This window comes from Salminus brasiliensis, chromosome 5, assembly GCF_030463535.1.
Source record: "Salminus brasiliensis chromosome 5, fSalBra1.hap2, whole genome shotgun sequence".
Lineage (NCBI taxonomy): Eukaryota > Metazoa > Chordata > Actinopteri > Characiformes > Bryconidae > Salminus > Salminus brasiliensis.
The window spans coordinates 24,499,940-24,524,234 of NC_132882.1; the positions used below are offsets into that span (position 1 = coordinate 24,499,940).

General features: G+C 41.6%; 1 protein-coding gene across 1 annotated transcript in view; it reads left to right on the forward strand.

Annotated features, from left to right (window-relative positions):
* Positions 1–10,332, forward strand: part of tars2 (threonyl-tRNA synthetase 2, mitochondrial) — a 17,712-nt gene extending 7,380 nt beyond the window's left edge. Inside the window, exons 6-18 of the mRNA XM_072679878.1 lie at positions 1–48; positions 134–212; positions 320–466; positions 566–664; positions 1,048–1,214; positions 2,115–2,277; positions 3,847–3,984; positions 4,459–4,536; positions 5,596–5,696; positions 5,797–5,898; positions 7,010–7,082; positions 7,713–7,827; positions 9,739–10,332. The exon at positions 1–48 is cut by the window's left edge and continues 14 nt beyond it. Of these exons, the coding sequence (XP_072535979.1) occupies positions 1–48; positions 134–212; positions 320–466; positions 566–664; positions 1,048–1,214; positions 2,115–2,277; positions 3,847–3,984; positions 4,459–4,536; positions 5,596–5,696; positions 5,797–5,898; positions 7,010–7,082; positions 7,713–7,827; positions 9,739–9,881 (1,453 nt within the window). The 3' untranslated portion in view covers positions 9,882–10,332. The remainder of the gene's footprint in view (positions 49–133; positions 213–319; positions 467–565; positions 665–1,047; positions 1,215–2,114; positions 2,278–3,846; positions 3,985–4,458; positions 4,537–5,595; positions 5,697–5,796; positions 5,899–7,009; positions 7,083–7,712; positions 7,828–9,738) is intronic.
* Positions 10,333–24,295: the final 13,963 nt, after the last annotated feature.

Sequence of the window (24,295 nt, forward strand, 5' to 3'; positions counted from 1 at the left end):
ACAGTTGGCTGAAGAACAGATGCAGGGAAACACAATCAGCATCTACAGGTGTGTATCTGTAAGAAGCATTTAATGGTAAAGCGTAAGTGTACAAAATATTACAAATCTCTCTCTCTCTTTCCTTCTCTTTCAGATGTGGGCAGAGTGTAGGAGTGTGTTCTGGTCCACTTCTCCCTAATACAGGCTTCCTTTCCTCCTTTAAGATGCTCCAAGTGAGTTTTCTGGACCTGTTCTCTCCAGCTATTTCTCCTTAATGTCTTAACGCCTTTTTTATTTTTGTTTTAATTTAACTAGAATATTTGATTTGATTTCTCTGGAGGTCTCTCCTGTGACACTGTCAGGCAGCACTGGGCCGTCGGCTGTGCTGAGAATGATTGGAGTTTCGTTTCCAGGAGAGAAAGAGAGAGAACAGTGGGTTCGGGAGCAGGAGGAGGGCAAAAGGAGGGACCACCGACGTATCGGCAAGGTGATCCCTTCGGCCACTTCTGAAGATCCTCTATTCTTCTCTGTAATGTGTATGGGGGTGTAGCTGTGTTCATGATGTCACTAAATCTCCTTCTTCCAGGACCAAGAGCTGTTCTTCTTTAATGATGTCAGTCCAGGCAGTTGCTTTTTCCTTCCCAAAGGAGCTCACATTTACAACACTCTCACTGACTTTATAAAGGTACCAGCCACTGGCTCCCAATATCTGACCTCCCAATATCTGATTGTTTTTCACAGTCTCAGTCAGAGGTTTGGATACACCTGTTGGAATGCTTGATATTTGTATAGTATAATAATAGTACTGGTTCACTGATACCCATTTATTTCCATTATATTGATTTTAATGTACTTCTACAAAACATTTAATTTAGGACTTGAGTGAAATTTCCTGTTTAGAAATTGTACACCGTAAACAAAGCTTGGAAATGTGATTCAGCAGACAGTTATTTACAACTTGTTCATCACATTCATCAAGTCTTATACCAAGTTTATTTTTCCATAAAATAACTGTGCATTAACTGAAATTTGTTTGTTTGTCTGTCTGTCTGTCTCGCTCTACACTAGAGTGAGTATAGGAAGCGGGGCTTCAATGAGGTTGTGACCCCAACGCTATACAGCACATCACTATGGGAGCGGTCTGGGCACTGGGAGCACTACAGTGAGAACATGTTCACTGTGACATGCAAGCCACACACTTTCGCCCTCAAACCCATGAACTGCCCCGCCCACTGGTGAGGAGGACATGCCTCTTTGAAAGTCGTGCAGTACATGGAAGTTATTCATTAACCTACTTATAGGTGTACGTTCACTCATTTTTTGAGGAGCATACATATAACTGCAGACCTCCAGCGAAAGGTCCGTTTCCCGCACCTCCAGCAGGAGAACTCGAGAGGTCTCGCACAGAGAGGCGGAAGTTAATTTAATTTTTTAAGCTCCACAGCGCTGTTTACTGTGTTTGATGTTTACTGCATGAAAGACAGGCCTCTTGCTGGAGGTGTGAGAGCTGAGCCTCTGACTGGAGGTCTGCAGCCAGGCGCTGTTGCACTTTGTTGATGACTGTAGGTATATGACCACTGTTGATCCGATATTAATTGGATGCAGGACCATTCTTGGGACATCAGTGATGCAGAAAGGTTGTGTGTGTGTGCACGCCTGGTGCTGGTGTGAGTGTGTTAAGAACAGCAGTGTGGCTGCCACCCCCAAAAAATAATCACCTATATCCTTCAGGTGGAGCTCTGTGATCGGAAACTGACCGTTGATTAAAAGGATAGAGGATGACTAACACAAGCTGTGTATCATTAGATGACCTACAGTCTCTCACTACACCAGCAATGTAGAGGGCCCATATAGGACAAGGGTGTCCAAGCTTATGTGCAAAGGGCTGGTGTGGCTGCAGGTTTTCATTTCAACCAAGCAGAAGCACATGTGATCAGTTCAGAAGACTGGATAATTGTTTAAACAAGTGAAATCAAGTCTGCTAAAGGCTGCTAAAAATCTGCAGACACACTGGCCCTTTGCGGATAAGATTGGACACCCGTGATATGCTTTCATTTCTCTGTAGGTCTTATAATTCTCAGCATATGTAACTAGTAGTAATGGAGTGCATTTGCTGGTTGTTTCGTCTCCTGCAGCTTGATGTTTGAGCAGAGGGTTCGGTCATGGCGGGAACTGCCACTCCGCTGGGCTGATTTCGGGGCACTGCACCGCAACGAACACTCTGGGGCACTAGGAGGTCTAACCAGAGTCCGGCGCTTCTGCCAAGACGACGCACATATCTTCTGCACACCTGAACAGGTTTGAAATACACACTCATGATCACACTTACACAGACCTCTGAACTCCTGCTGCAGTGCCATGACTGTAAATAGCTGTTACTGAGCAGATTGAGTTAGGGCTGGGTTTAAATAGGTCTTGAGCTGCAGTGTGCTGTGAATGCTGCTTTTTCCTTCTCTGTAATGAGAAGTTCACCTCATGCACTTAAACCAATCACTGAAAAAAGCCACTGCTGTTGGCCAAGCCTTTTTTAGGTGAAGTTGATTTAGATTGATTTGATTTAGCCATGTGTACTGTCTGTAATTGTATTTTTGTGTTTATATCTCCAAGACTTCAGTGTAATGTGATGTAAAAAAATTTAAATAAAAAAAAATCAATCATGTGAAGTGATGTCTTCACAGTGGTGGTGATTGACACCGGAGGTCACCATGTCCACAACACAAAAATAGCCTTTAGAAACTAGAAGCTTCAGAAACAGTAGTGCACTTGCACATCATCTGTAATTATATGTAATGTTGTTGATGTCAGCATAGTGTCCAGTCTTAAAAAGAATAATTTTTATGTACTATTTCCCCTTGCATAATTGTTTATCCTTAAGGGGCTTGGAGTGGTTCAGCAGTCTAATGCGCTGCCACTATGTCCCAGGGGTCACAAGTTCAAATCCCAAGCCATCAGGGACTGGAGTCGGAGAGAGCGCAATTGTCCATGCTCTCTCTTAGTGTCAGGAGCCATGCTAGTGCTAGGGGGATATATAAATGGGTAGGTTAATTGGCAGTACCAAAATTAGCAAAAAAGTTCAAACAGTTTAGTTTAACAGGTACATTGTGTAGGCTAAAATCTTCTCAATACTATCATTAAGTCAGACATCAGACAACGTATTTATAACCATTTAATGCAATAACTTTCTGTGAGGAAGCTTTTAAAGGTACAGTATTTGTTTCCATCATCATGTTTCCATCACCACCACCACCATATGTATATTTGTCCAGTGTGGCACATTTCACATCAAACCAATATTGGTTTGACTGATGACTTGGTTTAAATTATGTAGAAATGACTGCAATTTCCCTTTAATTTTATTACTTGTGTGTGATTCTCCCCCTCTTTCGCTCATGCTCTCAAACTCTCTGTATATTCTGCTCTCTCACTTTAGCATAAGATTGCATGGATTGGGGCATGAATACCAACAAAGCTCACATGTCTACTTTCTCCATAGTTATGTACTGGAGCGATCAGTCATGCCCTTTCTAATAAAGGGGAAAGTTGTTTGTTTTTATAGGATGGCAAATAAAGGGGTGTTATGACTTGGTTTAAATTATGTAGAAATTATGTAGAACATGCAATTTCTCTGTCATTACTTGTGTGATGATTCACACTAATATTTGCCCTTTATCTCTTGCTCTGATTCTTCTGCTCTCTCTGTATCGCATTCTCCCTCCCTATCATTTTCTCACACTCTCGGTCATGCTGTCTAATGTGCTTTCTCGCGCTCTGACACTCATGCTCTCTCTTCTCTTGGTCTCTCATTCTCTGTCTCTCTCTCTCTCTCTCTCTCTCTCTCTCTCTCTCTCTCTCTTTCTCTCTGTGCAGTTGGAGGAGGAGATCATAGCGTGCTTGGACTTTGTAAGGAGTGTGTATCGTGTGTTTGGCTTCACCTTCCACTGCCTGCTCTCGACTCGTCCTTCTTCCTATCTGGGAGAGACTTCGCTCTGGGACAGTGCGGAGCAGGTCACAGTCTTCACACCTGTCAAAATTTAGTCCTCTTAGCCACACACACACACACTCACTTCCTGTGTTTGGGGACTATACTCTAAATCGTAAAGTTATATGTGTGTATAACTGCAGACTACAGTTTGTCTGTTATCATGCACAATTTGTCAGAAGCACTCTACTCTATTAGTCATTGGCAGTTTCTAACCACAGGGCTCCTGTTGACCCTCTGTGGTCAGAAACTGAATTAATGAAAAAGTAAAACACATGGGGTGCAGTCTAAGTGTAAGGTGTGACCACAAGGTGGCGATACAAGCTAGGGCTTTCTGAAAAAGTGGACAGTCTGGGCATTCACAATGAATGTGCTATAGTATATAAAATTACCTCCTACATCCACCCTTAATTTAACCCATCCTACACAAATAACGCACCCCTTTAAAGTGATTCTCATGTCTCTCTCTCGCTTCCTCGCTCTCTCCTCTATCCGAGCAGCAGTTGGAGAGGAGTCTGCAGCAGTTTGGAGAGCACTGGGAGTTAAACCCTGGTGACGGAGCCTTTTATGGCCCAAAGGTAAGAAGCCCAACATTTTTTCCAGGGAGGCTCAAAAAATAAGCATTTTACATTCTGGGGAAACCTGCAACATTTAGACACAGTCATACTCTGTGTAGTTGTGTGCACATGTGTGTATATGAGCACTTGCAGCCTCAAGGTGCACATTCCTGAGCACACTGTCCTCTAATCTCCTCCTGCCTGACAGACTATGACCCCATCTGTGACAGTAAAACTTGAAGGACCTATATCCTGCGTTTTTTTTTTGTTTTGTTTTTTTCTTGTGATTTGATTTGATTTTATTGTTTTTTCTTGGGTGCATGACTTAATATTCCAAAAATTCTAATAATATAATACATAATGAATAAATAAATAATGGTTAAAAAAATCCTGCTGAACAGGTGACTAGATGTATGTAAACAAGTTAGTTAATCATTGAAGCAGTGAATTAAAAACAGGCTCATGCAAAAGTTTGGGCACCCCGATCAAATCATTTTTAATAAGGTCTCATCCTCTAAAAAAAAAAAAAACACACTTCTGCATATTCTAAAGTATAATTGCAGTTTATTTGCTTACTTTTACATCTAACAAAATATTATGTGTGGCATGTTCAAATGTCTTGGGTTTTTGGGTTTTTTTCCCCCTCCTAATGTTGTTTTCGGATTTTGTTCACTGTCACTTAAATATGTATTTGACCAGGGTATTATTGATAAATTTGACCAGGGTGCCCAAACTTTAGAATAAGGCTGTATGGATTCTGACATGAATGGTATGTTTTGGAACTTTAAACAAATGCTTGTGCATTTCTTCAAGCATCTTTTAATTAAAAAAAATAAAAATTATTAGGAAATTATTTTGTTTGTTATAATGAAGGCCCTTTCAAAGGAATATTGCCAACAAAGCTCAGAGCATGACTGTCTACATTCTTCATAGTTCTGTACTGGAGCTATCAGGTATATACAGTCATGCCCTTTTTAATATAGTGGGAAATCATCTTTTTTATATATAGGATGGTAAATAAAGGGGTGTTTTGTCTCAATAAACGTAACATTGTGGTCTAATCCTGCTTGCTTGTCTCAGATTGATATCCAGATCCGTGACGCTATTGGCCGACAGCACCAGTGTGCCACCATTCAGCTGGACTTCCAGCTGCCGATCCGATTCAACCTGGAGTATGTGGGGTAAGGCTGCACGGATCGCAGGGATACTGTGCTTATGTTTGGACTCATCGAAACAACATTGCTTGTGTGGTACTTAAATCAGGTTATCTTCCTCCATTAGGCCAGATGGGGGGATGTACAGGCCCGTGATGATACACAGAGCAGTGCTGGGCTCCCTAGAGAGAATGTTTGCTATATTGGCTGAAAACTTTGGTGGAAAATGGTAAGGAATGTATTTTTTCCTTTATTACTGTCCATGGTGTATAGTGAAAGACTGTAACCTATCTCTTGATGTATAAATTGGTAGTAATTTTTAGCGCTAAATTGTAGGGGGGGGTTCAGGCTGGATGGAAACTCTTTAGTTTCACCACTGATGTGAATATGTGGAATCGGATGAGTACAGGGTTTTTAACAGGAGCTCCAATTACAGAAACTGCTCAACTGGCTGATAAGTGTTCAGTAGGAGCAGGTCCTAAAGTCACACCTCCATCCAGATCATTAGTAAATGGAGATGAAAGTTGTGGTGGAAAGGAAACATTGAGTAGGTTTGATAGTCATGCATTAGTGCAGTAGGTGTGGAAAGGGAGAAGAGCAGCTGATTCTTGGGTGATTGAGAATGTCAGGACATCACATGTCAGTGATCAGCGAGAACAGTCCTTCCACAACTACTTAAACAAGGATGTTCTAGTTGGGCTGCAGAGCAGAAACAAAGACATCAGCATATCACTCTTGAATATAAAGGTGCTTCAAACGGTTCTTTGAGCAATGCCATAGAAGAACCACTTTTGGTTCCCTGAAGAATCATGTTTGTAACAGATGTGTACGTGTGCAGCTCTATTAAAGCTCTTAAAAATCTTTACAACCCTTGATGTAAAGGTTCTTTACCAATATAATGGTTCATTCATGGTTCTTTATTGAACCAAAAGTGGTTCTTCTTTGGCGTTGCTCAAAGAACATTTGAAGCACCTTTATTTTTAAGAGTGGATGATTGTAGTGGTGTGGAAACTACAGGCATTGCTCTACTGCATTCACCACAAGTGGGCGTAATGTTCTTCTGGGCTAGACCAAGAGTGCTTGACCCCTACAGTGAGAGCGTCCGCTGCCTCTGTTATGCTGCAGGGACATTTTCCTGGGGTGATTTGGATCGTCTTGTCCTCCTCTTGGAGAGTCACCACAAATCAGTGTGCCATTTTGACTCTTCACCTTCATCCTATAATTAAACATTTCTGTCCTGATGAAAGTGGTCTCTACCAAGAGATCATTTCCCCCTCCACCCCATCCACAAGGTTCAAGGAAAATTCATTTAATCACGAATGTCTTTCCCTTAACTTCAGGCCGCTGTGGCTGTCCCCGGCACAGATCATGGTGCTTCCTTTAGGAGGAGACAGTGAGCAGTATGGGCAAGAGGTGAGTGGATGTAACAGAAATACAGTAATATGGCCAAATGATTGTGGACACCCCTTCCAATGAATGTATTCTACTGCTTTAAGTTGCTGACACTGATGTGCAAATGCACACAAACAGCTTGTCTAGTCCCTGTAGAGAAGTATTGCCAATTAAATATGAATCAGATAAACATGAGCCTATTGGCACCATGTCTAATGCCAGGTGTGGGCTAGAAGGCTATAAGGCTCCCCGGCATTGAGCTGTGGAGCACTGGATCTGTTTTCACTGGAATGATGATAGTGTTCCATCCAGTGCATTTGGGATGAGGTTGCATCCTGACCTAACTAATGCTTGTGTTGCTAAATGCAATCAAGTCCTCACAGCAATGCTCCAAATTCTAATAGAAAGCCTTCTTCCCTGGCCACTAGAGACAGTTACTCCAACAAAAGCAGGATAAGCTCTTTTTAATACCCTTGATTTCAGAAGAAACAGTAAATGCGCAGATGTCCCAATACTTTTGTCCATATGGTGTAAACTTCATTGTGAACGTCACAATGTTAAAAAACAACTTCATTACCAGGTACTGGTAATTTTTTAGCATTAATTAGCAGTTGTAGTAGCAATGCTTTTCCCCCTTTGTGATAAATGTAGGTGGTGCACAGATTGAAGGAGGCAGGCTTCATGGCTGACCTTGACGAGGATCACGGTGCCACTTTAAACAAGAAGATTCGCTCAGCACAGCTCGCCCAGTACAATTACATATTTGGTAAGAGGCTGTTTAATACGAACATGATACTTATTTGTGTTTCATTTGATCAAGTCCTGAGCCTTAAAAGTGGCCTCCATACATGACTACTGTTTGGTGATCTGGTACACTTTCATCGAGGGATGATTGTCCTTTAATTCAGCACAAACTCAAGCTTTTAGTCATGTCATTTACCAAACACGCACTCAGAGATGAAAATTGTTTTAAAAAGAATAACACACTACCATGATAAAATCTTCCTGTTTTTTTATTTTTATTTTATTATGTCTCTAATTGGGTACCAGGCTTTGACAACCTAAACACAGAAATAAAATGTGTGTGGTGTCAATTTTTAGAACAGTAAAACACAACACCAAATTATGTAAATTCACTGAAACACATTTACGGTTCAGCCATTGTTAGCAAAAAAAAAATTTTGTTTGACTGTTAGTCTCTCACACACACACGAGTTAAATACTCGAAATACTATAAATAATTAAAAACAGCCACAGAGAGACGAACAAACCCCCAAACCCCAATCTTTACAGTGGAAATAATTTCACACACATTGCTATGCCAGAATCTTCAGCCACAGTCAGAGTACATGAAAGTTTAGGCTGGGAAACCTATTGGCATGTGTGTTCGACTTGGTCTTCTACTTTCTAGCCTTACCAGCTGCTCACCCTCCAGCCACTGCTTGGTCTAGTTGCCTACCATGAATTACAGACTCTAACTGCTGCTACTATTATTAATAATAATAATAGTAATAATAATAATGATAATAATAATACAATCACTATTGTTGATGTTCAGTATACCTGAGCATAACAATCAGACATTAATTTGATAAAGTCTCTGTATCATCACATAAGTAGTATTGACCAAAAGTCTTTGTTCCTCCCAAAGTTTTCGTCCTCCAGCTTTGAGGGAGTGTTTTCCTGCCACTGTCGCCAGTTTTGATGTTTTGTTTTGTTGATCTTTTGTCTTATCACTGGTTTTCTGTAGAGCTGCTTTGCAACATCATCATGTGTAATACGTGCTACACAAAAAATTTATTTGATTAGTTTGAGTTGTGGAGAATGGGTTGCAAGCATGGGTTGTCCCCGATGGCTTATTAGGGGTGTATTGCAATGCGGTTATCTGTGTCCGTTTCTTTATCTGTGTAGCGTTCCAGATATCTCTTCTAGGAAGTGAGAGGGGAATCTATTACAAAGGAATTCACAACTGACATCATATTTCATACCTCAGTCAGTGAATAAATGTTGAAAGACTTATAACTTTGTAACTTAGGGTTTATGTCAGGCTACTTTAACAGACCACTGACAGCGTCCCTGGCTGTGTCTGAGTACTTTACTGAAAGTCCGCTCTGTCTGTGTGTTTACTGAGACTATGAGATACAGGTCAGGCAGAATCAAGTAAAGTACAGGAAAGTTTCTGAGGACAGTCTGGGAGTTTTTATGATCGCCTTGACATCTGAAGTTGCACACTGTTTCCTACTGATCAAAATCGGGGACCTACGCACTTTAAAAAACGTATCCGTGCAGAACATATTATCTGTTCATTCGGAGTAAGTATTCATATTTGCTGACATTCCCAAGTGTGTATGTAGGAAAGTGGCCACTGGTGTGGTGGTAGAGGTGTGGGGTAGACTGGAATCAACAGCAACTGGCTGCTCAGTTGATTAAGTTCTGCATGAGACAGTAAGGCGGCTTGCGTAGTTTAAAGGTGACGTGGCATGAGCGCACTGATCAGGCTTACAGGGTTGAAAGCTCAGCTGGCGGTGGAGCCGCATACATGCAGAGTCAATTGATGGTTCACAGTGTGTACTTTGGCAGGACACAACTGTTTTACATAAAAATAAATCTCTCTCTCTCTCTCTCTCTCTCTCTCTCTCTCTCTCTCACACACTCACTCTCACTCACTCACACACAGTGGTGGGAGAGAAGGAGCGGGCAAGTGGCACAGTCAGTGTACGGACGAGAGGAGGAAAGCAGCTTGGTCAAAGGTCACTGGAGGACGTGATGACTTCACTGGAGGAGCTCCGAGAGAGCCGCAGTAATCGAGACGAGTTTTGATCGGCCTACACACTCAGGAACCTGGACTCACTTGGCCATAACAAACCGGCCAAGCTTTAAAAACATCTGAAACATGTATACACACACACGAGAGGCAACACCCAGTCGGGCGGTTTACGATACGTGTATACTTATACCAGTGTAAACTTTATTGAATCGCCTTCTCTCCTACACACACTCGCTGAGAGTCATGTATAAACTTTATTGGATCTCCTCCTCTCTGTCTCACTCACACCCACCCACCCATGTATAAACACACTCTTCATCAGTTTAATGTTTGAACTCTCTGTAAACCAAACAGAGACTCTTCATTGTATTCCTGCCCTTGACCAGGGGGGGACCCAACTGAACCGAACCGAACTGACCTGAACGGATCGCTGGAAAAGGTCAGAACAGCGCCAGCCACAAATGCTTGACTTAAATGTTTATAATAAAATAACCTCATTTGGAAGTAGCGCCTCATGTCCTCACTTTGGAGACGACCTGTAAAAGCAGGGAAGGCCACTGGGGTTCAGTTCTGAGACCAGTGTTGGCCGCTGCACTAGAATTCAGCTTGCCTTTTTTAGAAATAATTTCTCATTGGCTTTTTCTTTATTATTATTTCTTTTAAACATCACTCCCTGGACACGGTCATTGTTATATAAGGAGGAGAGTCATGGGTATGAGAATAGAAGAGACTTTAGGAGAACAGACATGGAGGAGAGCAGACAGGAGGAGGAGGAAGGGAGGATGGGGTGGAGGAAAGAGAGGTGGGGATTTTTACCAAACTGGGGAAAAAAAGCAAAGGGGGCTGTGTTGTTAATGAAAACAGGAAAATGGAGGCTGTGGGTCAGCGACAGGAGTGACCGTTGGGAGTTTGGCTGCTCTAATTGGGAGAAAACGGAAGAACGGAAGAGAGATATGAGTCACTCTAAGTGACCAAAGAGGGAAAGGGTCACAGCAGACGCACACACACACACTGCAGACAGGTTTGGAGTCTAGCAGACCATTTTCAGATACTCTTAAAAAAGGCTTGGTAAGACACTGGTATGCATGTGGGTATGCTAGTGCCTACATGAGTTGTCGTGCAGTTTCGGCCACCAGCCTGCTAAAAGCAGCAATCTGAAGAAGACAACGTGAGGGAATGAGAGACTAGGAGTGATGGAGAGAGGGAAAAGTGAGACAGGTTCAAAGGCATGGTTGTTCTGCTTGAGGAGGTGGACACAGAGGGGGAATTCACGGAGTGTGTGTGTGTGCGTGTACACTTCTCTAGCTGACGTAACTTGCTGCAACAACATTCTGGACTCTGTTACAGCTACTCTGGAGCAGCATGACCCATTCATCTATGGTCAGAAGTACAGACAAAGTTCAATATGGCTGCTGCTACTGTTTTATATCAATTTGTTGTGCATTGTACATTTTTTAAGGAAAATGTACAATTCTCTGCCTTGTGTTTTTGGGGTTGTTTTTTTTCTCACCTTTTTTATTCCTTATAATTAACAGTTTGTCACTGTAATGTAAAAAAAACTATTTGTATTTCCAGGAATATCAACTTTACAGGAGAAGAGAAATACTTAAATAGAAGTGTCAATGTAAAAATATTTTATTTCAAATAATTTTGGAGCATTTCTATTGGTCCAATGGCACCATCATGGTTTCATGCCGGTTTCAGTGTTGGTATAAGGCTGAAATTGGCTCCTTATTCAGATTTCTCTTTCCACCTTTAATGGGAGCGCTGTTATGTAAAGGCACCTGTCATCCTACAAAGTCACCTTCAAAGCCCCAGCAGATTAGTACTGAGTGGTACTGATCTTTATATAGGTGGCACATGAGGTGTACAGTGTACAGCAGTGTAGGGGCCAGCTTATTATGACACTCATAAGGCCACATAGTGGCTGAAGTAACAAAGGGGTTTTTGAGCAATGCTGAAGAAGAACCTTTTTTCTTAACCAATTTAAAGGCTATTTACAGTTACAGCTCCTTTACAAAATGTTTTCTGCATGGTCTCAAAAGTGGTTCTTCTGTGGCATCGCTCAAAGACCCATTTGTAGCACCTTGATTTTTTTTTTTTACGAGCGTTGGCCAGGTAGGCCCAGTTGGGAATCAGTTGCTGGGTGTACCGTAAGTGTCCATTACTTAAGGTACTTGACCCACACATGTGACTTGCTGACAAATTGATACTGATTTTGTCAGAATCTTTATCAGGACCAGTACTGAGCTGTGGAGCGGTGGAACCGTGTTCCCTAGAATAATCGTGCCATATGCAATACGTTGGGGAGTTAGAGATGAGGTCGGCTGGTGACCTTTGATTTTGGATAAAAGCAAAGGAATGAGTGGCTGTCCCAATACCTAAAGTGATTCTGACAAGGAGAAAACCAGTCTTCAGCATGTGCCACAATGGCCAAGCGCATTGGCCAGTAGAATGTGCAGAACCTTTGTCATGCTTTTACTGTGAACACTTCTTTGTGTGGTTTGGAATACAAAAGCCCCAGTGGTGGGGTTGGTTCATGTATATTTTTGCCCCTGTGCCACTCAGGCAAAGCACCACTGTGGTGTGTTCAGAGCAGAAACAGAAACTTTCAACATCAATTCTCCCTTCTCCGCCTGGGAAAGAGCTTGTGTTCCTTACTGTAGTAACTGCAAGAGACTTCATGGAAGAGATAACATCTCTCGCTCTCTCGCTCTCTCACTCACTCACCCCCCATCCAACCCCGCCATACAAACACTCCGTCACAGAAAGCAATTCTTCATCCAGTGAGTCACGTAAAGTTCATCGGAAATTATTTTTAGCTTGCGGCAGACAGAAAGAAAGAGGAGAAGCGAGTTCTAGTGACTCCTAGATTGTGTGCATTTGCCCAATGATTTGAGCCGTTGTACTTACTGGGCCTTACATGTGGCCTTAACTGCACAGCGCAAGTCTAGAAGTGAATAAACCTGCTGAGGTCAGAACCAGAGAAGAAACGGTTATGCACATCTCTGTGGTGATTGGGTTATGAATGGGACATTAGGAAATCAGTAAAGCAAGACTAGTGTATTTATTTGGTTTTGTCCAAATTTAGAGTGAAAAAAGGACGGGAACCATGCAAACCATGCCGTTCAACACCCCAAGAGACTTGAACTCTGCGATAACTTTTACCAAGGCCTCAGGCCTTTATTAGCTTGATTAAATATGGCAGGTTCACTATTACCATCAGTAAAGACCTAAATAATCTAAATAACAAAGCGCTTTCATTTTGCATGTAGGTTTGACTCCTTGTCCCAAACTTTGTCTTAACAATCAGCAGCCTAGAAGCAGCTTGCTAGCAATTAAACTAACACCCACAAAGCAGAAGGCTATAATGTGAGAGTAACTTTTTTTAGGTAGATGTCTCTTCAATTCATAATATAACTAAGAAATGATAGGACATGACTGAAACAATGGAGGTCTGGAAGACCAAGACAATTAAGGAAAGATTCATTCCTTCAGGATAACTTAGCAGACTCTAAACTGGTGGTGCACTGTTCTACTGTGCAGCCACCCCTGTATAAATATGACCTTCGTGGAAGAGTCATCAGAAGAAAACCTTTCCTGCTTCCTCACCACAGAATCCACCCTTTACACTTTACACTTTAAAATGTGAAATTTTTAAATCTAAACAAGCCTGATGCATTATAGAAACAGGTCCTGGGTGCATCCCTCTAGCTGTAAAGCACAGGGTGGATTGATCATGTTTTGGGCTTGTTTATGGTGTCAGGGCTACTGTAGACCAGTCCGTTGCTGTATGTCTGCAAACATCGGTTCTTAGACTGTCTTCATCGTTGTCACTGGTTTATCAAATGGGGCTTTCCTCTGGATGATTCCAGTGCCTCAGTTTTATCCTGCCTATAAACTTACTCTTCCTGCATCATAATTCTCAGGTGCGCTCCATGGGTTTCCTCTCAATGTTTCTTCCTCATGCTCTTAGAGAGTTTTCCCTAAAACCTTTTCTCTCCGCTTGATCATTAAGGCCCTAAAGCTGCATTTCTGGAAAGCTGTTTTGGGACACAGTTGTAGAAAGGAACCGTTTAAATAAAATTAAAGGATTTATGTCATGGTGACAGTGACCAAGAAAGGCTAAAGGCTGTTCCCAGAATGGTGGCAGAGGCCTGCCTGCTTTGTTCTCTGTGAGAAGCTGTCAAGTGAAGAAGACAGAGGGATGTTGACCAAAAATAGCCAGCCCCCCCCCACCACCAACCACCACTACCCCCACAGTGCCCTTCCCATTTACCTCAGTAAAAATAAACCGGGGCAGTCCACTGCCGGAGATGTCCTTGGACTTAAACTGCCCAAACTATAACCGGAGCTATGTGGAATTCCACAGCAAACTGCAACACTGACCAGGCGGCCAATGACCCTTCTCAGTCTTCATCCTACTGTGCTTTTTAGAGCGGGAAATGACGCAAAGGATAAACAGTTAGTGCTTGTGTTTGAAAATAGTCATGCTGTTGCAGCACAGCAGTTACAATACGAATCAGAAGTAACAGTTTTTGATTTGTTACAAATTTCAGGAGTTGTTCCATGAATGCTGAGATGATTAGTTCTTGATTGAAACCACCTTCCTACACATATCTTGAAATCCAGTTAAATCTTGCTAAATATCTTTTATTTCTTTGTATTAGTGTAGAAATATTATAGGATTAATGGACATAATTCTAACTTAGTTTTACTTGTTTTAAGTTATTGTATCTACTAAAAGGGTCCTTTGCATAATGCAAGAATTAATAGAACAAGTAAAGTTATCCACCAGTGGAGAAAGACACAAAACATTGTTTAGCCAAAAAAGTACTGTTTTTAGTTTTTGCCCTATGGAGCCCCTGAAGGGATGATGTGTATTTTATTTATTTTATTTTATTTTATTAATGTGAGCACCAGATACTCCAGGAAATTGTATATCCATAAACAGTATATCCATAAACAGTGGTCATACTTTATGACTTTTTGGAAAGAAGAAACAATGAATGAATAGGTGTTCCAATACTGTCAAATACCTGTCAAAAGGTACACACTGGATTTGTTTACGTATGCTTAATGTTGCTGAATACTTTATATAAGGTTATGTGTAGGAATCAACCACATATTTTTATTTATTTATTTTCTAGCATTTTAGTGTGAGCCAAAAAGTATCTTAGATTATGAAAACACACACTGAATCAGATGGGCTTTGACTGGTAATGTGTATTCGTGTGTTTATTTTGTGGGTGTTCAGGTTTGGATTCATAAGTGAAAATGCAGGGCTTGATGTTTGCTCAGCTTTAGGATGAGAAAAAGCAGACTAACCGAGAAGTCGAATTGGACCCGTTTCTGTTGGCCCATTAAGGCCTTGCTGCATATCGCCCTTTCTGCCCAGAGTGTTTCAATTTTCACTGCGTCTGAAGCTGATTCAGGGCGCTGTGTTTAGTCTGGCGCCTGGCTCTGAGCAGCCTACTGCCACTGCAGTTACGTTCAAGTGTTTGTCATCAATTTGTGCCTTTTGTGAGTCAGTGGTGTATTGCCCCATCCTAGATCCTAGAGTGTAATAGATGCATGTTCAGGCTTGCTGTGGAGGAAATGCTGGGTTTGTAGGGTGGTTGCAGGACCCCTGTAAGATCCTTTTTTTAAATAAAGCCTGTTCCTCCTCCAAATGCACCTGGTAACATAGGGATTACCTGGGGTTGGTGTGTTTTAGGAGCTGCTCACTTGTTTTTAGTTGCTAACCTGGATAATGTGTGTTAGGATCTACTTACCTGGATCAGGTGTGCCAGTGGTTTCCCTGCTTCCCTGCTTCCCTTCCACTTGTTTTAGATGCTCCTTACCTGGTGCAGGTGTGTGTTAGGAGCTGTTTCCCTGGTTCAGAGGCATTATGAGTTGCTTACCTGGATAAGGTGTGTTAGGATCTACTTACCTAACCTATGTGTGTGTTAGGACCTACTCACCTAGCCAATGAGTGTTAGGCACCTGGCTCCGGTGTGTTGGGAGCTGCTTACCTGGCTCAGGGGCATTAGGAGATGCTTACCTGGATAAGGCATGTTAGGATCTACTTACCTGGCTTAAGTGTTAGGAGCTGCTTACCTGGCTCAAGTGTGTATGGAGAGCTGTTCACTTGATTCAGGTGTGTGTTAGGAGCCACTTAACTGGCTCAGTTGTGTTAGGTGCTGTTTCCCTGCTTCAAGAATGTTAGATGCCGCTTACTTGGCTCAGATGTGTTATGGCCTGTTTCCTGATTGAGTTGAGTGAGGAGTTGCTTCCTTGGTTTAGGTGTGTTTGGAGCTGTTCACTTGATTCAGGTGTGTTAGAGGTTGTTTTCAGGTGTGTTTGGGGCTGCTTACCAGGTTCGGTTGTGTCATTTTCGAATGTGTTTTAGGAATGCCTTATCTGACCCAGGTTCTTAACTAGCTCAGGCATGTGTTACAAGCTGCTTACCAGGCTCAGGTGTGTTACAGTTGGGTGCTCTATTGCTTAAAGCAAGCCTTAGTTTACTTTTGGCTACTGTCCACTCTCAGCTCTGCCTTCTGTTCAGCTCACTTTCAGCTGACCTGAATTTACATCCTGTCTGCCTTCTGCGCCACGGAGCGGGGAGCTGAGATTCTAATGTAAAAGAACAGATGGTGAGCCCCAGCCATTCAGGGGCTATATTAGCAGGTACTGAGCAAAAACAGATAAAGCTCGGTTTTTGGAGATAAGCGAGATAAGTGAGGTGGGAGTGCTGGGATTTTTGTATTTGGTAAATGTTTACTGAGACTTGCTGACTGCCTGCCTGGCAACAGGCTGCTGATAAAGTACAAATGTACAGGACTCCTGAGGGAGACCAAGAGCATCGGTTGTGAATTTGTCCTGGCGCCCCCTGTTTTAGTGGAAGGCAATGTGTGTGCGTGTGCGTGTGTGTGTGTGTTCTGCTACCTGATCCATTTCTCCCTGCTCTCCAAATTTCCTCATTCAGGAAAGGAAAATTTATGCGTCCGTTCCTGCACAGAGGGAAGAGAGAACACCTGACTACACACTCAGGCTTTATGATTGTGTGAGCTAACGAAAATGTGTGGTCTCTGTGTGTGTGTGAGTGTGTGTTCTGAACTGAAGGTCCCCTGAATACCTGGTGTGTTTGAACCTGGGTTACAACAAAAAGCATAGCTTATTCATGAGTTAATGTGAGTGAACTAAGTGACGTTGAATGTGAATGTGTGTGACTTAATGTGAATGAATGTGTGTGTGTGTGTGTGTGTGTGTGTGTGTGTGTGTGGCCTGGAACAGTGCTGAACTCTTCACTTCAACTGCAGCGTGCATTACCGGAGCCATTCCTCTGCTGATTGCTTGCGGTTGCTGGACAGCTCATATAAGCTCTAACACCTTGAATGAGCGGTTTGGGTGTGTGCTGGATGATGCAGTGGGCACTGAACCTCCTGAACCACTTCACATTATGCATGTTTACACACTGTTCCAGACCTCCGGCCCGGAGAAGTGAGGACGATCTCCCTTAAGGCCTGTGTTTATAAACATTTTCTAAGAGATTATTGCCAATGCACGTGTGCCATGGCTTAAGCAGAAGGAGGTGTGTGTTGCGTGTGAGGAAAGCTATTTAGTGTTCCTGTTCAGAGTCATGAAGGAGCTCGGTGTGAAGCCTTTTACATGCTTTAAAAGTCATCCTTCTTTAATCAGGCCTTTTACTCCTTTTAGAAATAACTGCCTGCCCCCAATTCACCATCATAGTCCTTCCCAATGAAAGCAAAGGCATGCATTAGTTTTACACTGGCTCTGGAATCAAGCAGTCAAGATGTGATTGACCTCCAGCTTTAATTCAAGGAGCTTAACAATGCACTCACTGTTTAGGAATTATACAAGGTCAGGTGACTGACACAACGATTCAAGAATGCTCTATTTATTTGCATCTGTTTGCTTTGCAATATGTTTTGGGTTATTATGAAGCACTATTCTGTCAGTCTTGAAAGAAATTGTAGCACCACACACTTCACTTCACCTCAAAATTCATCCTGCTACTTCCATCCATAGTCACATCATCTACAAACATCACCCATGACCCAGTTCCACAGGTAGCCATAAATACCTATACAATGACACTCCCTCCACCATGTTTCATAGATGATGTCAAATGCTTTGGACCACAAGCCTTTCCTTCTCCATACTCTTCTCTTCCTGCCATTACGTTAATACTCCAGAAGTGGGGACATTTTCTATCAAAATCTAATCTGCCCCTATTTTAATTCTAACCCCCCTTTCTACCCAATGTGGAAGGCCAATTACCTAACTCCCATTCATGAGAAGACCCCTGATCGCTAGCAATTCGCCTCCTTTCAAACTGCGGCTGATGCAGCATCGCTAAGTAGCCAGTGCGCTCAGAGGACAGCACAGCTTTGACACAGCATATATAAATGTATAAATGCCATCAACCCACCACTGAGAGAACAAGGCCAGGATTCTTCTTCTATTCGTGTGTATTAATCGTGTTCTGCATCTTGAAGTAAACCCTCTGTCTTTTATTTTTTTAAGGAATAGCTTGATTGTAAACTTTGATAGTTATGTGTGTACCTCCATGAGGGCATTTTTTAGTAACTGTGCTTTTTCTTCACCAAGGAAAGAATTCAGTGATCACCCATTTCAGCTGTCTTCTACAAATTGCTGAGGCAGAAATGTGATAGAAAGGTGTCTGAACACACAGTGCATTGCAGCTTTCTGTGTTGATCTTTTTTTTTTTTTTTGTCCTGGCACCACCCTATACAGTCTCTCCCCATGTCATGTCGCTGATCACACTGTCCCTGCCCTTTTCTGCTCTTCTTTATAGGATCTAAATTAACCTGGAATTTTGGGACATCCCCTAAAATGTTGGTTCATCACTGGACTTCAGACAAAATATCAAATTGGAAATGGGTAGGTGGGAATTTGTCTGACTTACTGACTGTTCCTAAATGTGTTGTGAATCTGGTCTTCATTGTTATAATTTTTGCTGAAATCAAATGTTGTAGTGGAAAATCCATTGCTTTCAGAAATGACCAAAAAAGCTTTTGACCATGACTTGGACCTAATGACATTCTTTCTAATGCGTAGTGTTTTATTTTAAGGAGCAAAGGTCAACAGAGGTCCACAGCAGGTTAGAATGAGAGTTTCTGGGGTACAACATTCAGTTCATTCCTCAGCTTCAGCGATGCCTCTCAGGTTTCACCTCCCACAACACTGATGTGCTGAGAGCCCTCAGGGGCGACAGGAACCACACAAAAGAATTTGTTTTCTATTTCGTTTACCACACAGATTTTGAAACTGCGAATTGTTATGGCCCAAGGGCTTCTTTCTTATTCACTGTGTTTTGGGGAGAGGCCAGTTTTGCCAGAGGTAAAGTATAACCCCAGCAAATCAAACCCTGTTAGAGATGCTTCCTGAAAATGTTGACTCATGTTGGCTCTCTTCATGTTGCTTAATCATCATAGCATTGCTGCACTGAAGGGGAATTCCACCCATTCATGGCTTTATTATAATTTCTGCATTAATAAATGATAAACAAAGAGCCATTTACAGGGATTTCATGTGAAACACTCCTTTCTTTAGAAGTTTTCCGGATGTCCAATGTGTTTAACATGCTTCAGAAAGTTGTTATACAAAATAGTAATGAATACATTGCCTGATGCCTGAGACTTTATGTTTCAGTAGTGTTTGGAGGTTGAAGGTTAGGGCCTTAATTTCCTTTTTTTTAATTCAGTCAAAACAGAGAGCTACATATAGGGTTTTTTTTTCCATTTATCAAATTTGTTGTCAGCATCAACATATAACACTGGTCGTGTTAGATAGCTATATTTGTGTTCTAGATCATCCCTATTATCACTACTGTACAGAAATCTGTCTTAGTCTTTCAACAATATGTAATTTCACACCAAACCATTCTGAATTACAGGATAACACTCACAAGAACTATTAATATTTAATATTTAATATTATTAAAATAATATTACTCTACTACTTCAGTCCAGGTGCTTCTTTCACTTTCAGTGCCGGTTCTGTGTCTCTCAGCTTGTCCAGAAATGCATGTAAGCATGTTGTTTATCAGGGGTGTCTCAAAGCGCAAATTACACATCCCACCTATAGGGAGAACCCAGGAGCAAGAAACACCAATTTATGCATAATGCTGCTTTATGCCATGAGTCAAATCTGTCCCTCTGTTTTTGAGAATATTTTTCCATCCACACCAAGACAAAAATGCATGCTAACCTTGTGTGGGGCTATAGTACCTTATAAGGAGAGACCTCTGGACACCATGAAGAAGGAAGAAACCCAGAGGTTTTATCTCTAGTCCCTGTGTATTACTATGCAAGTCCTCCATAGTCCTCACTATGGAATAGAACAGTATTTACACTCATTTATATATCTAAGTCTAAACTCTAGCGCTATGTGTGTGGGGATGTTGTTGTGGTATGACGTATGCGGTTTACTATATAAGGAGGTATTTGAGATTCAGACAGAAACATGCATGAGCCGTCAGCTTTTTCACAAAGCTCCATTTTCCCTGTTCACACTGAGACACTGAGACTGGAGAGTTTTCCAAAATCTCTACTTTGAAACACATTTTTTTAAAAGCTTTCAGAGACCAAAAACTGCATTTTTGTGTGGAGGCCAAAATGCAGGCCAAAATGTTTTATAAATATCCAGATATGTGTGTACAGGGCCATAGTCCATATCTGTTAATATCTGACTGGCCTACAGTTAGTAAATGCTTATATTTAACCCTTAGTAGATGCTTATATTTAAGGCTGCTTTAAACACTGAATTTTGCATTAATGAGCTCTGAAATCCTTTTCAGGAAAGTCAGTTTTGTGTCAACAGCAGTTAATCCATCCCAGAATGAGCTTTTTAATGTGCTGGTTAGTTGGCGGAGTCTGAGGACATGCATTGTGAGAACACTTGCCTGTGTGACCAAACATATTTGAAGTTTTAGAAGAATTATCTTGTAGGAAAGTAAATGCTAAAAACTTCTGACCAAGATATTTACTATCAGGTTCACTCAGATGACATGTTTTGTCTGCACAGTTTATGAATTGTTAAAACAGCAGTAGTGCCAGATATCACACATACCAGCAGTAAAATCCACCAGCATGATGAAATATTACAGGAATCCCAGCCCATTCACTTTACCCCTAACCTTCCTAGACACCCACTAGCGAGCTCTTCACAAGGGTTATCAAGTAGACACCTCCCTTTATCTGGAACCTTCCTGTAAGGTCACAACATTTCCGGAAGGTTCAACAGGGATGTCTAGACCCCCACCCCCTACAAGCTCACTTCAAAGACCTGCTATTTATCCAACCTCATAACCGTAGAACTATGTTTGCCTTCCTAGTGACTAAGAGCCCGTTTACAGTTGGGCACTTAATGCATCTTGAGTATATCTGGACAAGCCACATAGAAATGCAAGTGTAAACACACCCAAGACACATTTAAACATATTCAAATCTGATCACTTAACCCACTTCAGGCGGTGGTCTGGGACACATTTGAGCCACGTTACAGCAGTGTGAACACATCTGGCTCTCCAAGAAACATTCTACAACGAGAACGTCTCCCAGTACAACCTAAACACTAGTAATAAATTTGCATATTCCATTCAAACACAGTGATCGGATTTCAGTCTGACTAACTGAAGAAATATTTGACTACTGGTGTAAATGCATGTGGCTAAAATCTTATCCAGATACTGGTCACATGAAGTGAGCAGGTGTAAATAGGGTGTAAGACCATAGCTATCTCCACACTGACACTGTTAATGTTGTTAAAGTATTAGCTTACCTTTACCACAATGCTATTAGCTTCATTACATCACTGTTAATCTACTGGTGTGTTTTATGAATCTGGAATATTGTCTTTAAAATGTTAAACAAAAGTTTAAACAAATAACGCTTACTTAAATTTAATTGAGTCATTATAGGTCTCCCATAGCATAGGAGAAGGATGTTTACATAGTCGTCAAATATCAAACCTCCATTACTTTGTGCATACGTCATAGCCAAGTTCTCGTAAGCCTGGACAGCACACAGCATGTTCATCTCAAATGCTTTACACCACTTTGTAGATTTGCGGTCATCTTGAAAGAGTGTGGTGATGGCAGCTCCAGCTGGTGAATGCTGATGGATTCACACTGATCTTAGACCAGTTCGTGAGATTTCTCTGATTATGGTCTTGGCTGGAGATAGCTGCTTCTGGACCAGAATGACCTGCTGTAGACTGCTGTGAGAAGATCAGAAAGGGGGAAAAATGAGGAGCAGCTGCTGGATTAGACAGATGTTTGATATGCTGCCCGCCAGCCTCTGAACTGTACTTCAGTGTCGAGACATTGACTCTGATGGATACTGCTGGGAACTTTCATATTGTCTATGGAATTACATTAATCACATTATTCAGACTCTTACTGCTGGTTAATTTGGCAGGAAGCCATTAAATTGATGGATAAAGGACATGTGGTTTGAGACAAAGCTGCATCCTCATACAGTACAGTACACCATTACAGCCATTCACTTTCCGGTCACTTTACAGGAAGCCCAGTTAGGGAGTCAGTGGACGCACAATTATTTATCATCCACTGGCTCTTCATGAGTGGTCAATTTCTGACCACAGAGCTGCTCTTGACTTTTCTTGATGTTTTGGGTATTGGATAATTTCTTGCTCTAACTAGAAATGGGACAGCACACACATGAACCACCGATTTAACACTAGAGTTTACCCATAACAGTGTTAAAACAGTTTTACTGCCACTGTAATTTTTAATACTAATAATTCTGTCAGTCTGGACGCAGATCTGATCTGAGTGCATACATAAAATCCTTACAGAGCCAGAAGGCAACATGGCCACATATCTGCAGCACCATAACTGTGAAGGTGCATTAGTGGAGAGCAGAGTTCTATTAGTGTGAGGCATGGGAGTCTTGTATGGATGCGGGCTGAGTGTAATAAGGAGAAATCTTTAAGTAAGCCAACCTAGAAATGTTAAATGTTATAAATGAAGAGACAGGTCACTGGTTGAAATACGAACGAGAGTTCTTGTAACGCTCAACCTGGAATTTGGTTTAAGCATACTGCCCCGCCCCTCAACAAAGAGAGCCAATCAACTTGCTGGGTACGGAAAAAGTCCTGCCCTTCAACAAAAAGAGCCTGTTTATGTCAGGAGCAGAGGATGGTTGATGTGGCTTTACCAACCCATGTCAAAATAAAAGTCACGATTACGAACCTAGCAGTAACACGACATCAAACTGAGCTAAGCTAAAATTCTGTGAAAACTGTTATAAAAGTTATATTTTATTGCTCCTTGTTTGCACATCTGTGCGAAAAATTAATTGGGCTTTTATTTATCTTTAATATCAGCAGAAAAGTTTATTATCAGTAATATAAAAGTTTATCATTCATCATTTCAAATGTTATTCTTCTTCACTGTCTTCATTTAAAAATCTACTTTTAAAAGCTGACAGCTTCATAAGCGTTATTTGATAATTGAGTGGTTAATAATTCAAATAATTGATTATTCATTTTAATATATAAAGCCCTAATACACTTATATAAAGGTTGGTGGAACTCATAAAGGTAGGTTTTTTGAGTGATGACATAGAAGAACCGCCTTTGGTTTCATAAAGAGATGCCTGTGATAGGAATGTGTGAGTGTGAAGAACCTTTTACATCAAGTCAGGATTCTTTAAGCCTTTAAAAGGTTCTTCAAGCTCAAGCAACTCTTTTACAAACATGGTTCTTCTATATCATGGCTTAGAGAATCTTTTGTTACTTGTGTTATTTTTAAAAGTCTCTAATAAAGTGGGCTTTGAGAGTATATTCATTCACTGTCTCAGTGCATGGCCCATAGACTAAACCACTGAGGTGAGATTCTTTATTGAAAGCCCGTTTAGAAGTGTGAGTGTTTGGGGGGGTGGGGTGCAGCCGTTGCTGGTTGAGTCCCTTAAACTGTCAGGAAAGAAAGTGGGGGCGGGGGGAGTGACAGGACAGCGCTTTCTCCTCCCTCAACATTTACAGCTGAGGTGCCCTAGGGCAAGCCACTTAACCCCCAGTTGCTCCCCGGGAAATGAGGTGGCGGCCCACCGCTCCAGGTGATTGTGTGTGCGTAGCAGTTTCTCACTAGTGCATGTGTTCAGTGACACAGATGGGGTAAATTGCAGAGGCTATGCAATGCTTTTCTTTCCTTCTAGTGTAAGCATGCAGTCAGTTTGCTGTTTATGGATTGGGCTTACTCCTAAACTATATGCTCTGTAATCAACAGTGCTCTCTAGAATTATCGAAGCCCTTCTTTCAGAACAACAAAGACTGGGAGATTTTTTAGATGACTTAACATGTTCACTTTTGTTTTCTTTTTGATGATAAACATCTTTCTCTGACTTTTTTTAAACTCATCTTTTTCAAGAGTGCCAGTAATTCTGTGGTCCAAAACCAGGCTTGATCTTTTTCTGGG